Raw genomic sequence first — 16,435 nt, forward strand, 5'->3', positions numbered from 1 at the left:
GCAGTCCCAGACAACAATATCAGACAGGGCAGTCCCAGACACAATATCAGACAGGGCAGTCATAGACTACAATATCAGACAGGGCAGTCCCAGACAACAATACCAGACAGGGCAGTCCCAGACAACAATATCAGACAGGGCAGTCCCAGACAACAATACCAGACAGGGCAGTCCCAGACAACAATATCAGACAGGGCAGTCCCAGACAACAATATCAGACAGGGCAGTCCCAGACAACAATACCAGACAGGGCAGTCCCAGACAACAATACCAGACAGGGCAGTCCCAGACAACAATATCAGACAGGGCAGTCCCAGACAACAATACCAGACAGGGCAGTCCCAGACACAATATCAGACAGGGCAGTCCCAGACAACAATATCAGACAGGGCAGTCCCAGACAACAATATCAGACAGGGCAGTCCCAGACAACAATACCAGACAGGGCAGTCCCAGACAACAATATCAGACAGGGCAGTCCCAGACAACAATATCAGACAGGGCAGTCCCAGACAACAATATCAGACAGGGCAGTCCCAGACAACAATACCAGACAGGGCAGTCCCAGACAACAATACCAGACAAGGCAGTCATAGACTACAATATCAGACAGGGCAGTCCCAGACAACAATATCAGACAGGGCAGTCCCAGACTACAGTCAGTATCTTACATTTAAGTCATGACATACGCACAAGCATATTTCAAAGAGTTTGGGTGAAACTCATCTATTGATCAACATTTTTCATGCAATTAAAGGAGGAAATGGAAAGAGAGAAAAAGAAAAAGGAAGAAGAAGAAAGGAAGCGGAAAGAAGACGAACTTCAAAGAAAACAGTACGTACTGTTATATATTAGGCTAAAAAAATGTGACTTAGTTCCCAGGCACTGCTTTATCATCATAACATCTGCTACATGTTTTGTTTTATTTCCATCTTTACAATATAAATTAATCAGTATATATTTCACATCTCAAACACATGACCCCGAAAGTGAAATCCTGCAATACAAAAAAAGAAGAATAATGATCCAATATAGCATTCAGTTACTTCCCTTTACAAGCCTACTGCTTTCAATACTGCACATCTTGTGTTATGATCATGGTGGTAGTAGAAATTTGTGTGCTTGTTTTGCCGACAAAACATCACTCCTGGTAAGCCAGGATGAGTTGAGTTGTGACCTGACAATTAACCCCATGTGACTATATATGAGGTCCGCCCACTGGCGCATACCATTGTGAAGAAAGGGGTAGTAGGTGGTCCGCAACAAGTAGTATGATGGATATGTGCATGTCCTGTCTCGGCTAACAAGTTCTTAGTTTGTGCTGATGTGAGGTACCTATGACTGAAAACAGAGACAGCAAATTTGAATAGATAACAACAATTGAGAAGTATTGTGACCATGCTTGAGATTTATTTGTAAATTCTTAACATTCTTCTTAGCAACACATGTGACCACAGGAGCATTGTCAATTTCATCGTCAAGACTGTGTGCATAACATACGTACACCCTCTCGACCTGTAACACACCAAATTTGTTGGTCCAAATTCTGTGCACCACCTACTTGTCTCAAACGTGATTTTGTGAATTGGTTCAACTTACACTGGTTTACCAGTAGACATGATTTACAAATTCAATGGTATTTACTTCCTGTATTCTAGGAATTGTTTCATACACAGAGATTCAGATTTTGTAATTGTCTTGTAAAATAAGCCAGAAATAGCTATCAGCTGAAACTGTACACACACTATCCCCCTGATCTAAGGGTGATTTACTGGTGGTATACCTATCATTGTATCTCTAAAGACTAAGGTTAATTTCAAGGCATGAGTAGCAGTTAAATCTGATCATAGTTGCTGTAAATAATAGTGAGGTGATACAATCAGTTCAGTTACGACTTTGCCGAAATTATTGTATCGTATATCTGAAAAATGTTGAATGAAATTTTGAATTGGTTAATATTATAGATTACAAATATAAGTCCAGACACACAATGACCACTTGTATAATATTATAGATTACAAATATAAGTCCAGACACACAATGACCACTTGTATAATATTATAGATTACAAATATAAGTCCAGACACACAATGACCACTTGTATAATATTATAGATTACAAATATAAGTCCAGACACACAATGACCACTTGTATAATATTATAGATTACAAATATAAGTCCAGACACACAATGACCACTTGTATAATATTATAGATTACAAATATAAGTCCAGACACACAATGACCACTTGTATGATATTATAGATTACAAATATAAGTCCAAGACACACAATGACCACTTGTATAACCAGATAGTTAACCCAAAGGTTTTAGTTAAATCTTGTTATTCCGACGCTCGACTTTATTCGACACTATTGATGGGAACCGATTAAATCAGTTCTAGTCAGACCCATTATTCCTGCAATCTTGCCCTCCCGACTCCGACTCTGACACGTCTAATTTGCAATGAATTGCTGAAATTACTCATTAATCAGCCACCATCCAACACCATGATCATCAGCATGCTCCGTGGTCTTCTGCCGCAAGTACACAGCCCCATGTTTTAATGCGAGACAATAAACAATTAATCCTTTAAATAAATCAAACAGGATTTATCACATCTTCAGATTACTTCAATCTCATTAAAATCAGATCTAAGTCCTGGCTACCAGTGAGGACATCCCATTACAGGTCACGTCAGGACGACTCTTTGTGGGCTTTGACCGACCTATGAAATAACTAACTGGAAGTCGACTTTAGCCAGTAAGAAAGCAGCTTGCTTGAGCTTTGCTGCACAAGTTTTAAACTGGCGACTTCCATTCCAGACAAAAGTGTTTTGAATCTGTCATACCGGGCGTAACTGTGATTAGGAATACCCTGTATTAAGCTGTTCAAGGTTGCATGATTACGAAACATCGTGCGCTTTGGTTGCTGTTTTATGGGTTTAAAAATGATCTCATCCGAGGAATCATACGCCATGGTTATAGTACCATCCTTGTTGCTTTCCTTGATGTTTGGTAGGATAGTGCCTAGATCAACTAACTCGCCACAACAGATTTTTTCTCACACCTGTTGTTTGACATGGGCGTCTGTTCCATCCACATGGAAGGACAGAATCCCCGTATATTGTGTTCTGATTGGCTGACCAAGCTGCATCACTGGCAGCCTTGGTATGAGCTTCGGGGATTGAAGAGAGATGGTGCGCAAGTGGTTGACTATTTACGATGAAACAAAGGAGGGATGATGGTTGTGGCCCCCCGGCAAGGGATCTAGTACCCTGGGCACAGTGCTGACCCGGGGGTGAATTAGTTATCCCATAGTTTGGATACGCGAGATAAAGTCATTTAGCAGTTAGTACTAAATGCAAATATGAATATTTCCTTTTTAATTATTTTGTTACAACATACATTTATCATTATCTATCATGTAGTTGTCCGATTTTCGATCATGTATGTTGGTAATACTTATTCTCTTTCAGATTAAATCCTCCTTGGGCACTTATTGCATTTTCCTGGCTCAAGAAAATCTACATGACATAGTTGTAACCATTTTCCTTTATAAAAATTGTTACCACACAAAAAACTTCGTTTTTGTATGATATACGTCCACCCTTATAGTGCCTCACCCTCCACGGCGCGTCACGCCAAGGGAAGCACCTCTCACCTAAATCACTTTCCTTATGTCATCTGACAAAGACAGACGTGCCTGTTTTTTTCAAGACTAACAAAAGTACAAGATAATCGTTCGTACAAGAACCATGGCAGACCAAACTGTATGTATGGTACATTTCTTCATGCAAAGGCGTAATACTTCGCATTGTAAAGTTATAAAGTTGTAATTATGTGACACGTGTATGATACCTTTGAAACAAAGGCCATCGTAGCGTCCATTTTGTAGTGCCACGTATGATACATGTAACACCAGGGCCATTAAAAACGGCTTGGGGTTTTTAATGTTATATCATCGGGCTTTAACCTACAATCTTTTCCTTTAATAAACCCAAGGTGGTGTGTTAATTATTTTTAAATTACACTTACCTTTTTTTTTTACGGGTTATTTACACCTTCGCGCGTAACTCGCCCACTTTGGTGTTATAATTATACTACGACATTGGCTATTAGTATCGTGTTACCAATCGCATTCTAAATTACGCCTTTGCTTCTAGTTTCACAATTTATGCTCGTATTTCCGATCTTTCAATCGTACTCATACACTTTATTACCCTTCCCGCCCAACTCAGAAATTACGGTCTTTTTTACAGACCTTCAAACTGTGTACGGGGTGTTCCGCATCTATCCCCCCCCCCAAGACAGGCATGATACTTGCATCAAGTGTTTGGCGGAGGACGGGCATGACGATGGGTCATGCCCGATCTGTATTGCTTTCACCCCCGGGCAGAAAAAGAGAAATGTGGACCTCTTACACTTTAAGGGTCTCTTGAAGGCGGGGTTGGATATTAGATCGGCAAAGACCGTCCCCCCCCCCCCCTCTAAAAAAGTAAGAAAGGGAAAAAAAGCAGCTGAGACTCTCCTCCGCTCCCTCCCCGGGGGCGGGGGGAGAAGGCTCTAGGGTCCCCGTCACAATCACTGCACCCTCTCCTGCACCGTCTTTGGCAGACATCTCTGCCTTGTTGAGGTCGCAGATGGCGTCGATGATGGAGGAGGTAAAGTCTCAGCTCAGAGAGGAGATGGGGACCGAGCCTTCCCCGTTGTCGACGCCCGGCGTCGGCCGAGGCAGGCCACTTGGTCTCGGGGACGATCTCAGACCGGGCTTTGGCACCGGCTCGAGGTCGCTCCCCAGGGGAGGGGTGGCAGGCACTGGCCCGCTCACTACCGACGCACAGTTCTCCCTAGCGGAGCCAGACGCCTCTTCCGAGGCCGAGACTTCCTCTAGCGGATTTCTAGCCCAGAGCCAGGTGGGTTACCTTGAACCCCCGGCACCTCGGGACCGGGACTCGGCTTCGGGCCGGGTGCAGCCCGGGGATGCGAAGGCCCAGGCCTTCGGGCGTCCCCTTCCGACTTCGTCTGCCTCTTCTCTCGGGGAAGAGTCGATTAATTTCGGCTTGGAATCGAGAGAGGAGTGGATGGAGGAGGGGGGAGACGACTCGGAGCCTCGGGAATATTTTCCTTCGCTTCATCGTTGAGGCATGTACGGGACAAGATTGTCCAGGTACTGCTTCAGGTGGCTGCACCCATGCCCCAGTCGGATCCGACTGAGTTCCGCCTTTCCTGGGGACGCTTTTGCTCCGAGCAAGGCGCCCCAGGTGTAGCTCAGTATTCTGTCCTCATTGGTGCATGAAGTCATCAACCCTCTGTTGTCAGGTGCCCGCAGGAAGTTCGACCTGCCCGAACTTATTAAGCGGTACCCGTTAGCAGAGGATGGTGATTTTGAGGTACCAGTGGTGGATGAATGCGTCTGGACCTCCGTTACCCTGGGGGGGTCTTCGACCCCCAACTTGACTAAGGTCAAGCAGGGCCGGCGGTTGCCACCCTTTCCCGCGTGTGGTACAGAGCTGAAGGCTGCTTACGTTTGCTTTGAGGAGCAATATCCTAACGCATGTCAGCAGCTCCGGGTGTCCGTACACTACTCATATCTGTCGGCCGTAAAGAGGGAGTTAGTGGGAGAGGGGCCGGCGGACTCTTCGGAGTTGGCCGCGCAACTTACGGAGGTACATAGTCATCTTGCGAGGGACGCTATTCGTAGCTGTGCCTCGCAGATGATGTGCGCAGTCATTGGCATGCGCAGGCTGTGGATGTCGGTATCCAAATACTCGGCTTCCACACGCCATGATCTATTTGCTTTGCCATATAAGATGGGTGCCACCCTCTTCCCTGGGGCTCAGCAGGTGGTCCGAGAGGCCGCACAGTTGTATGCCTCCATCAAGGATTCTAAGGCCTTGTTGGAGGTACCATGCGTTAAACCGCGTAAGCGGACCTCTCCACTTGACTCCTCCTACAGTGACGCGCCGGATCAGAAGTCCACACCTGCTTGGAAGCAGCCGCTTCCTTTAGGTAAGGGCGCCGGGAGGAGCAAGAGAGGCAGGGGCCGGGGCAGGGCAGCTGGTCGAAGCCAGGAGCCTTTTCGCGGGGCCGAGAACCCATCAGGTTACGATTAGCGCCCGAAGTGCCCCGGGTGGACCCACGGTCGCATGTTATCGAACTGCCGACAGCCGGGGTCCACTGCCTGAAGCCGGATGTCCCCGTAGGCGGCCGACTGGCTCTATTCCTGAAGGAATGGGAGACAGTCACATCCAATCACTGGACTCTGTCCACTCTAAGGGATGGCCATTTGCCTCGGTTGAAACATCATCCGCCCCCCTTCTCCGGGATAAAGCACACTCCGGTGCCTGCTACCCGAGAGAGGGCTGAATTCCTCCGTGCCGAGGTCGACGCACTTCTTATGAAGGTTGCGATCGAACCGGTTCCCGTGGGACAGGAAAGCGAGGGCTTCTACTCGACATATTTCCTAGTCACCAAAAAAGGCGGAGGGTTCAGGCCTATTCTCAATCTGAGAAGGCTGAACAAACTTATAGAGGTACCCTCCTTCAGGATGGAGACACTGCGCTCGGTGATCTCAGCTGTCGAGACAGGAAAATGGCTAACGTCAATAGACCTAAAAGACGCCTATCTCCACGTACCCATACACCCCGAGTTCAAGAAATACCTGAGGTTTTCTTTCGACGGGAGGTGTTATCAGTTCAGGGTTCTACCATTCGGGATCTCCACGGCCCCGAGGGTGTTCGCCCAGCTGATGTTGATTCCCGCCCAAGTGGCCAGGTCAAAAGGTCGGTTCTGCCATCCGTACCCCGACGACTGGTTACTAAGAGCTCTATCGCAATCCCTGAGTCAGATAGCTACACAAGACGTAATAGACATTCTGATCACTCTCGGGTGGATAGTCAATCTCAAGAAGTCAGATCTGGGCCCTACTCAGAATCTAGTCTTCCTAGGGGCGAATTTCAACACGGTGAGCGGACTTGTATCTCTGTCACAAGATCGCATTACCAAGGTCAGAAGTGTTACTTCCCAGTTCCTTCTGTCCGCAAGTCACACTGCTCGTACATGGCTCCAGTCACTGGGCAACATGGCGGCGACAGTGGATGTGGTTTGGCGGGCGCGCTTGAGAATGAGACCCATTCAACAAGCGCTCCGTCGACTTTGGGTGAACTTGGAAGATCTCGAGACTGTTCTCGAGACTCCGCAGTGGCTCAATGCACACCTTCATATCAATGTGCTAGAACTGAGAGCGGTCAGGTTGGTGTTCCAACGCTTCCTGGATCTGCTTCGTGGCCAAGTGGTGCGTCTAGGGATGGACAACCAAACGGCGATGACTTACATCCGGAAGCAGGGGGGAACGGTGTCTCTGTCGCTTCTCCAAGAGACGTGGCAGTTCCTCCTATGGTGCGACTCACACGTTATCAGGGTGCTACCTGTTTATCTCCCGGGGGTAGACAACGTCCGAGCGGACGCTCTGTCTCACCGGATCCTCGCTCCTCACGAGTGGAGGCTTGACCCGGGGATATTCGGGATTATCTCCCATTTATACGGGTGGTTCCAGGTGGATCTGTTTGCGTCTGGGGTGAATCACCAGACACCAACGTTCTGCTCCCAAGTCCCCGACCTGAGGTCGGTGGCACCGGACGCCTTCCAGCTATATTGGACAGACAGAATTCTGTGGGCATTCCCCCCAGAACCTCTGATTTCCAAGGTCCTGTCTCAGCTAGCCACTCAGCCTGCGCGACTACTTGTGCTCCTGGCACCCCTTTGGTCGGCGCAGAGTTGGTTTCCAGTAATACTCAGGTTTCTGGCTCAGCCTCCTGTTCTATTACCTTTACGACCTGACCTCCTATTCCAGAAAGAGGCCCTCCACCCGAATCCCAGGATTCGGTGGATGGCTTGGCCACTGTCCGGAATGGCTTCCAGAAGAGCGGTATTCCTGCACGAGTTGCAGACGCAAACTGGCTTCACGGAGGGATTAGACAAACGTTCACTACAAGGATAGATGGGCCTGCTATGCGCGCTGGTGTGTCGATAGAAGGATTGCAGATCCCTTTTCTGCAGATCTCGTAGCCATGCTTGAGTTCCTCCAGTCACGACTAGATGTCGGCCTGGCCGCATCGACAGTCCGGGGGTACTCTACAGCTATTGCTGCCTTTCACGTCCCTGTCGATGGGGCACTTCTGGGTGCGCACCCATTAGTGCAGCGCTTTTTAGCAGGTGTGGACAGGATCCGACCGCCTGTCCGGCAGATCAGTCCCCCTTGGGACTTGTCAATCGTTCTTGATTGTCTGTCCGGTCCTTCCTTTCAGGATCTGTCGTCTCTCGTCAGCTGTTGATCTGGAAGACAGCGTTCCTTGTGGCGGTAACATCCGGCAGACGGGTAGGCGACATTCACGCAATGTCAGCCGATCTCGAACTAACTGTCTTTCACCGGGACAGGGTCAGTATTCGCCTGCCAGACTCTTACCGTCCTAAGGTCGCACACGCTTCCCATGTGACGGCTCCTATTGAGCTACCTGCTCTTTCACAGCTTTCCTCGTCGGGGACCACTACAAGACATGCTCATGTCTTGGATGTCCGCAGGACCCTCAAGTCCTATATCAGCAGAACTAAGGGTATCCGTAAGGATAATCAACTATTTTGCTGTTATGGCGGTAGGAAGGCTGGCTCACCTGCGAGCAAACAAACTATCTCCAGGTGGATAGTCTCCACTATATGTACGGCGTACACCCTTCAAGGCACGGACCCCCTACCAAGTTGAAGGCTCATTCGGTTAGAGCAGTGGCTACGACACAAGTGTACACCGCGGCTCTGCCCATTGAGGAGATCTGCTCCGCGGCTATTTGGAGCCGGCCGAGCACGTTCATCAAACATTACCAACTCGACAAACACTCAAGCGAGCGTGCTCGGTTTGGTCAGTCAGTTCTCCGAACTGGGCAAAGTTCTGCATCTCTAGCCGATTGAGCCTTCCAGATTTTAGACCGCCCGGACTGGTTATAACACTGCTCAGTAACGGTCCGGATTATATCTTCTACGGTCGATTACAATACCAGCCATTACCATTTGATAATCATCGTATTTGCACGTGCACTCATTCGATTCACGGGGACCCTCTGGCCTAGCTCTGCGGGGGTATATAGTCTCTCGTGATCTGTGCCCCCATATCACTTGTTCAAAAAAGTGGGGTGGGTGGGGGTGTGTGTGTCTCGAGTTCTCGATATGATAAGCCACAAAGAATGGCTCTTTTCATTGTGTATGGTCGATAACGCCCTGTCTCCAGCCCCCGCCTTTCGACGGTGGTGCCTCACGATAAGGTTGGTTCCATTTATTGAACTCTTGTTTATTCATTGCAATAATCAAAATACGATGTATTTATGCACGCTTGTTGCTGACGGATGCCACTTCCTAGATTATCTTTAGGAGTCTATCTTGATGCAATAAGTGCCCCAAGGAGGATTTAATCTGAAAGAGAATTTTACAAACATGTAGAGGTTATGAATTCTCTGATGAAATCCTCCTTGGGGCACGGCCACCCGCCTCCCCACATTCCGTCAGCATTAGACATATGGAAAGTGATTTGGGTGAGAGTTGCTTCCCTTGGCGTGACGCGCCGTGGAGGGTGAGGCACCATAAGGGTGGACGTATATCATACAAAAACGAAGTTTTTTGTGTGGTAACAATTTTTATTAAGGAAAATGGTTACAACTATGTCATGTAGATTTTCTTGAGCCAGGAAAATGCAATAAGTGCCCCAAGGAGGATTTCATCAGAGAATTCATTACCTCTACAGGTTTTTAAAAAAAAATTCTGACTTACTCATCAATCTGACATAATCATATGCAACCAACCTTGTTGGATTAACGGGACTTCACTGTCTTTGAAAGTTTTGCTTGTTTGAATAGTTGACAACAACTGTTGACTCTTACTTGATGCTGTGATAAGAAGGTGTTGTCTTGCTCATTACCAGAAAAGCCGAGTTGGAGGCTCGCAGAAAGAAGGAGGAGGAAGAAAAGAAGAAACAAGAGGAACAGGACAGGAAAGCTGCTGTAAGTTCATATTGGCATGTTTACTTTCTGTGTGTAGGTTACGATACAGTCACAGACCAGTTTTTCCTAGCAGGTGCTATTGTTCCAGTAAGCTTGTAAAATGATGCATTGTTTCAGGCCATCCTGCAAAAACAAATGGAAGAGGAGGCCAAGGCTAATGCGGCAAGGTGAGAATAGCATTGTCAAACATGGCCGACCATATATACTTTCTACATGTTCATAGTTAAGAGTTAATTTGATATACATTAATAATTGAGGAGTTAGTGTGTCAGGTTTTAGTAGGTTTGACGTTAAGAGACTTTATTGTTGTCCAATGTGTCAATTACATAAACTGTGTAATTTCATGACCTTGTTGATGTTTGACAACATCTCAAAACTGTTAAGATACATCAACAAGAGAATCTAGAAATGCAATTCTTCTATTTGACTGAAATGTTTCATGTAAGTTAATGATATCTTTGTGAAATCACTATATGAAATAATTATTTTTTAACTTATCCTGCATTACTCCTTGATGCATGGACTGCTTGTTCTTGACAGAATGAAGATCTGTGTGAGGTCTTGCTGAAGAAGAATTTGTCACACAGCTCCCACGTGACCACGGAAGTGATGACGTTTTTGATCAGCACATAACTGCTGTCACTCACAGAAGCAAGACTGTTTTTTTTATCTCTCAGTCATGAACTTGTTTAACCCTTGTGTGTTTGTTTCTAAAGTGAATTTCTCTTGTGACTATATTGTGCTTCCAGTTTGTATCTTCATATATTTCATATGATTTACGCCATAGAATAATTATTTAACACCTGGTGGTACATTTGCGATCTCATGGCTTGCTTGCTGTATTCTTTTGTGTTGCTTCAACTTCAGCCACGATCTCAGCTCCCCCGGCTCCTACATGGTCTCTGCCAGTGCCTTACCAACCGCCTCCCCTGGCGTTTTCACAGGCATCTGTACCTGCATCCCTACAGGCGTCTCTATTGGCGACCTAGCTTGGACATGTGCGGTATGTCCTCCTCCAGACCCTCTTCACATGGGATTTCCTCACGATGTAGCAGCAAGTCGTCTCACTCCAGTTCGCTGTTATAGCGGTTACCAATCAGACTCTGAAAGCTCCTTTGTATGATTCTACACCTTGGCCTCAACCAGGTGGCTGATTGGTTGGCCGTCTGGAGGCCACAACTCCTTTTCCTGGACAGGATGTGGATAAGAGGGACACTGTTTTGTTGGACCCCTCCTCCATCCCTCCGCATTCCTTGTCACTCATTCCTCCTTCAAGGCACAGAAATACATCTGCTCCTTCCAGCTTGCCGATTATGCCCACATGCTTGATGAGGACATGCACCACATGACGGGCTCAAACCGCCGCCCACCATCTGCATTCCGGACAACAAGCTCGCCTATTTGAGACGGAACTCAGACGCTCCCTCAAGCCACTATCCATCATTGCGTTAACCTCCAGGGCTATTATGCAGGATATCGTGGAGGATAGTCCTGATCGACTGGGCCACCTCACCACACTCCTCTCTTTTACCTCCAGTGACAGGTGGAACATATGAGGATACATATTCGCGCCGCCCTGTTCTAGATTACGACCACGTTTCGCCTTGGCTATCATTCTCTCTGATTAGGACCCAGAGTTCAAGAGAGACCTCCTCTGTCAACCATGGTTGTCCTCCTTGCTCTTTCATGACCAGGTTTCCAAGACTCACGCCCAGGTGCAGCCTTCACAGGGACGAGACCGCCCTCAAGGCTCTAGCCCACGTCTCCCAGTCCACTTCATTCAAGCCATCTAGGTGCGGCACCTATCAACCTAGGCGCAACTCCCTTCAGTCTCCTCTTCCTTGGGAAAAGAACAGGGGGAAGCAAGCCTTTCAGTTCCAACCAGCCCTGTTGAGATTGCCCCAAGGGAGGGAGCAATGATTGAAAGGACAAGAAGTGAAATGACAGACCCCGCCCCCAGTTGTCCAAGTTGTCGAGACTCCTGTAGGTGGGAGACCAAGTCACTTCTGGCAAAATTGGGAGATCCTGGGGGACCCATACGTTGTCAACATCCTCCGTCACGGGTACAAGCTCCTTCTGACAGATGACCCGCCTCTCACGTCATCACCCATAGCAGACACCTACCCCCTAGTCAACAGCAGCTCCTGTGCTTGAACATCAATACACTGCAGGCCAAAGAGGCTGTACACTCCCCAGCCATAACACCAGGCTTCTATTCGCAAATATTCCTTGTCCTCAAGAAGGGCTCGGACCAATTCAAAATGATTAACAATCTCACCACCTTCAACAAGCACTACCTGGCTCATCCACCGGACATCTGGATGACCATGCTCTGCCCCCTCAGTCCAGTTTGAGGTGTACATATACATGACTGCCCCCTGAACCACCTGGATCCGACCATGCTCCTTCTTCACGGGGACTTCCAAGTGCTCTTGGGTCTCCTAACATCAGCTTAGAACCTGACCTCCAGAGGAAAGCTCCAACTGCACTCCATTCACAAAATCCTGGCCCCCTACATCGGACGCCGGCAACTGTCAGTATCCATCATCCTCCCAGACTGTCTCATGCCTCATCTGCAGCTGTGGACAGTGTATTCGATTGTCTTAGGGGGCGTCTCTTTGACATAGCTTAAGACCTTTTTACCCTTAATCATCGACGCTTTTCTTCAAGGATGGGGAGTGCTCCTGGAAGGGTAGGCTGCCTTGGGGCTGTGGTCCGCCACTCAACAGCATTGGCATATCAACAACCTCAAACTGGAGTTGCTTATACTGTCTCTTTCTCACTGGAAGCAGACCCTCTAGCACGGGTGGATCGCCAACTTGACGGACAACATCACTGTCGTCTGGTGTCTCCAGAACCAGGGTATGATTCACTCCCACTCTCCCCATCAGCAAACATTCCGGTTCTTCAACCTGGTCGATCAAATGGGGCTCCAGTTCTGGGTTCAACACATCCAGGGTTGCTGCAACATCCAGGCAGACGTCCTCTCTCGACCGGACAAAGTCGCTGCTACAGAGTGGAAGCTCCGCCTGGATGTCTTCACTCTTGTTTGTCTGTGCCTTGGTCACCTCAACATAGACCTATTTGCCACCAGCAAGAACTACCAGATACGAACCTCTGTATCACTTATACTGGATCCGCAGGCTTAGGTAGTCGACGCCTTCAGCATCCCCTGGGAAGGTCCAAAAGCATATGCTTTTCTGCCTCCTGTACTTCTTCCCAGGGTTATCCAAATCTCAGAGTCAACACAGAGCCTTGATCTGACTTTGGTCACGCCCTGGTGGCCAGCGAGGGGCTGGTTCGTCGATCTCAGAGAGAAAGCTGCCGCCGACCCTCTCAAACTCCCAAATCTTCTGATTCATCCACACAGCAAGTGACAACATCACATCACCAGACAAGTTACATCTACACATCTGGTCCATTTACTAAAGAGCCTTAAGTGCCAAGGGTTACTCAGCCAGAACGGTGTAGGCCATTACATTGGCCCATTGACCGTCCACCAGAAGTCGACAGATGACAAGTGGCTTTCCTTTGAAAGGTTTTGCATGGAAAAATATCAGGATCCCACCTCTGCATCTCCTCAATTCCTGGCTAAGTTCCTGCTGTTCCTTCATCACAAACAGCATCTAAAGGTAAGCACCTACACTACTTACCTTGTGGCCCTCAACTCCATCTTGGCAATTCCAGAAGATCGTAAAATGGCGAAGATCCCGGAACTCCAAGCTTTACTTCGCTCCTTCCGATTGGAAGACCAGAAGATCCACGCACTAGACGTGACACGGGTCAGGTTTGAGCAGGGAGATCATGTGTGGGATGGGACTTTATAACCAATAACCAGCACCCAGGACAGCCCGACAGATCTTTCTTTATCTGCCTTTATCATTGATAGTTGTAGCGGAGGAAGAACAAGAGCTTCTACTGTGTCCAGTGAGAGCACTGCAATGTTTCATCAGCCGATCCAAGGATCGCTGCAAACAACGCTGTTGTCTCTTTGTTGCAGGTACTGTGACCTCACAAGCTTAAGTCAGCCGAAATACCATCGCCCTTTTGCTAAGAGCCCTCATTCTCCAGACCTATGAGTTCACAGGATAGGATCCTCTGAGAAACAGCAACCCGCATGAGGTCGCCTCCATCATGGCACTTCACAGCAACTACTCCATACATGCCATTATGGAAGGCTATTTCTGGCGTTCCAATACCGTGTTCGCCAGTCACTACCTGCGAGATGACACCTTAGAAGACATGCAAGGCACGCACAGCTTTTGTCCTTTAGTAGTGGCCCAACAAGTCACCTACTCTCCACCTATCCAGAGCCGGCCTCTCTACCTCTCCGGTGTGTACCACCTTTGACTAGATGGCAACATACTACCCACATTTCGGCTCGGTACATCAATTGTAGATTATAATTTCATTTGTCTTCTATGGCATCGATACCTGGATATCCGGCTTACCAAACTCCCTCCTTCCCTGTCAACAGGAACAGTTGATCGATGCTGAGCTTTGCCTTTGGCTGAGTGATCTTGGAGAGTTTGTTATGGAAGACTACATCTGAATGTATGCCCTCCACCTTTCCGTCCGTTTCAGATGCATTAAGGAGTAATGCAAGATAAGTTAAAAAATCTAGTAAAATCCTAGATATTTTTTATACTTGTTTTATTATCCTGCATTACTGTGTCTAAAGGGGCCCACCCGTCACATTGCTGCCTCCCCAAGATGCCTGCAAATGGTCCAGTTTGTAGAAGTTACGTGCTGACCCGTGACTACAGGGTTGCTAGTTGAAACAACTTCTTCTTCAGCAACACCTCACACAGCTCTTCATTCTCTCAAGAACAAGCTGTAGATGCATTAAGGAGTAATGCAGGATAAGTATACAAGTATAAAAAATATCTAGGATTTTACTTGATTTTTTGCATTTGTAAGGCAGCAATTTAGATTTTTGTTACATAAGGGAAGGTTTGTTTCCAAAGCTGAACTGTTAAAAAATTTCTTTCTTTTGTATACACATTAGGCAAGCAAGTTAACTCATGCCTTTGGTAGTCAGGAGTTTTTAAAATATTATTTGATATTGTTTTCTAAGGCAAAAACAAGTTGGACTTCAATGAGATTGAAACAACTGTTTCTTTTCGCATAGCATGACTCATTAAAATCATACAACCCTGCAGGGAATCAAGGTTAGAAGAGGTCACCAGCAACCTGTGCTTGTTTTAAGAGGAGAATAAATGGATTGGGTGGTCAGGCTTTGCGACTTAGTTGATTGTGACATTGTACACTGACAAAGTTGGAGACACCTTCATAAATACAGAGTTAATTAACTAGGGCTGGGATGGGGAACTTGTGAAATCGGGTCGGGTAGGTCCTAGGTAGGACCCGGGTACCCAAAGGACATGGTTAGTCACAGGATATATTATTTAATGACATTAACAATAATACTCCATGATTACACTACAAGTTGCTTTTTTTCATATTTCTTTCTGACTATGCACGCATTCCTTCTTACTTTTATTTGTTTGAGTAAAGATGTGTATCTAAATAGTTTTTGCCAGGGTAAAACAATGCACAATTGGACATTTTGTATCCATCTCTTGAGACACCCGGGTAAGGTCAGGTAATATTTCGGGATTTCTGGGTAGTAACTTTGGACTTGTCCCAGCCCTATAATGAACCAACATTCAATCATTGCTACTTACATCAAGTCAAGAATGTTCAGTTTGTTTTGCTATCTTTGTTATGGAATTAAGAGAGTTTGGGAAATAATATATGTTGCCTTGTTATACAGTGTAATATTGCAGTTCAACTGTGATGACATTCAAGCACTAATTGCTTCACATAAGAGTTCTTCAGATATACTAGTTGATTGACTGTACTTTTACCGTTGGTGCCTAGACAACAGATGCTGGATCAAGAACATCGTGACCGGGAGCTGGCTCTACGTCTGGCAATGGAGGACCAGAATGAGGTTGAGGACATACAGCTCCCTCCACCACTACAGAGGTAGGGTGACTGCTTGGACCAGGGGTCCCATATCTATGTTACCTTTATTGTTGTTACATAGATGTGGTAAAAGTGAAAGTTGTGCTTGTATACCACTCTACCAGGGTAGCTGAAGTATTATGTGTTTTACAGATCAGCTGAAGCTGTTGCAAGGCGACAGGCTGCTGCCAACAAGAAATATGACTTGACTAAATGGAAATATGCTGAGCTTCGTGACGCCATCAACACATCATGTGGTAGGCTAATTCCCACAACTTTCAGTATTTCAACAGTTGGTTGTCCCTACACGGAGAATGATGGTGACCTGGAATTCAACTTTCTTCTTATGTTCTTATACAATTATGTTTAGTCACCTGTGGACTGAACTGTAGGTCAGTCATTGGTAGTTATTCATTGGTTT

At 46.9% G+C, this 16,435-nt stretch overlaps 1 protein-coding gene across 4 annotated transcripts in view; it reads left to right on the forward strand.

Moving 5' to 3' along the window:
* LOC124114718 (unconventional myosin-VI-like) overlaps positions 1–16,435 on the forward strand; it is a 163,744-nt gene that overhangs the window by 117,733 nt on the left and 29,576 nt on the right. For all 4 annotated transcript variants that reach the window (XM_046475424.2, XM_046475426.2, XM_046475423.2 and 1 more), the window contains 5 exons: positions 758–834; positions 9,966–10,044; positions 10,162–10,211; positions 15,928–16,035; positions 16,168–16,271. In XM_046475424.2, coding sequence (XP_046331380.1) covers positions 758–834; positions 9,966–10,044; positions 10,162–10,211; positions 15,928–16,035; positions 16,168–16,271 — 418 coding nt within the window. The remainder of the gene's footprint in view (positions 1–757; positions 835–9,965; positions 10,045–10,161; positions 10,212–15,927; positions 16,036–16,167; positions 16,272–16,435) is intronic.

The sequence above is a fragment of the Haliotis rufescens genome, unplaced genomic scaffold (genome assembly GCF_023055435.1).
Source record: "Haliotis rufescens isolate VD_foot unplaced genomic scaffold, xgHalRufe1.0.p SCAF_5, whole genome shotgun sequence".
In the NCBI taxonomy this organism is placed as follows: Eukaryota; Metazoa; Mollusca; class Gastropoda; order Lepetellida; family Haliotidae; genus Haliotis; species Haliotis rufescens.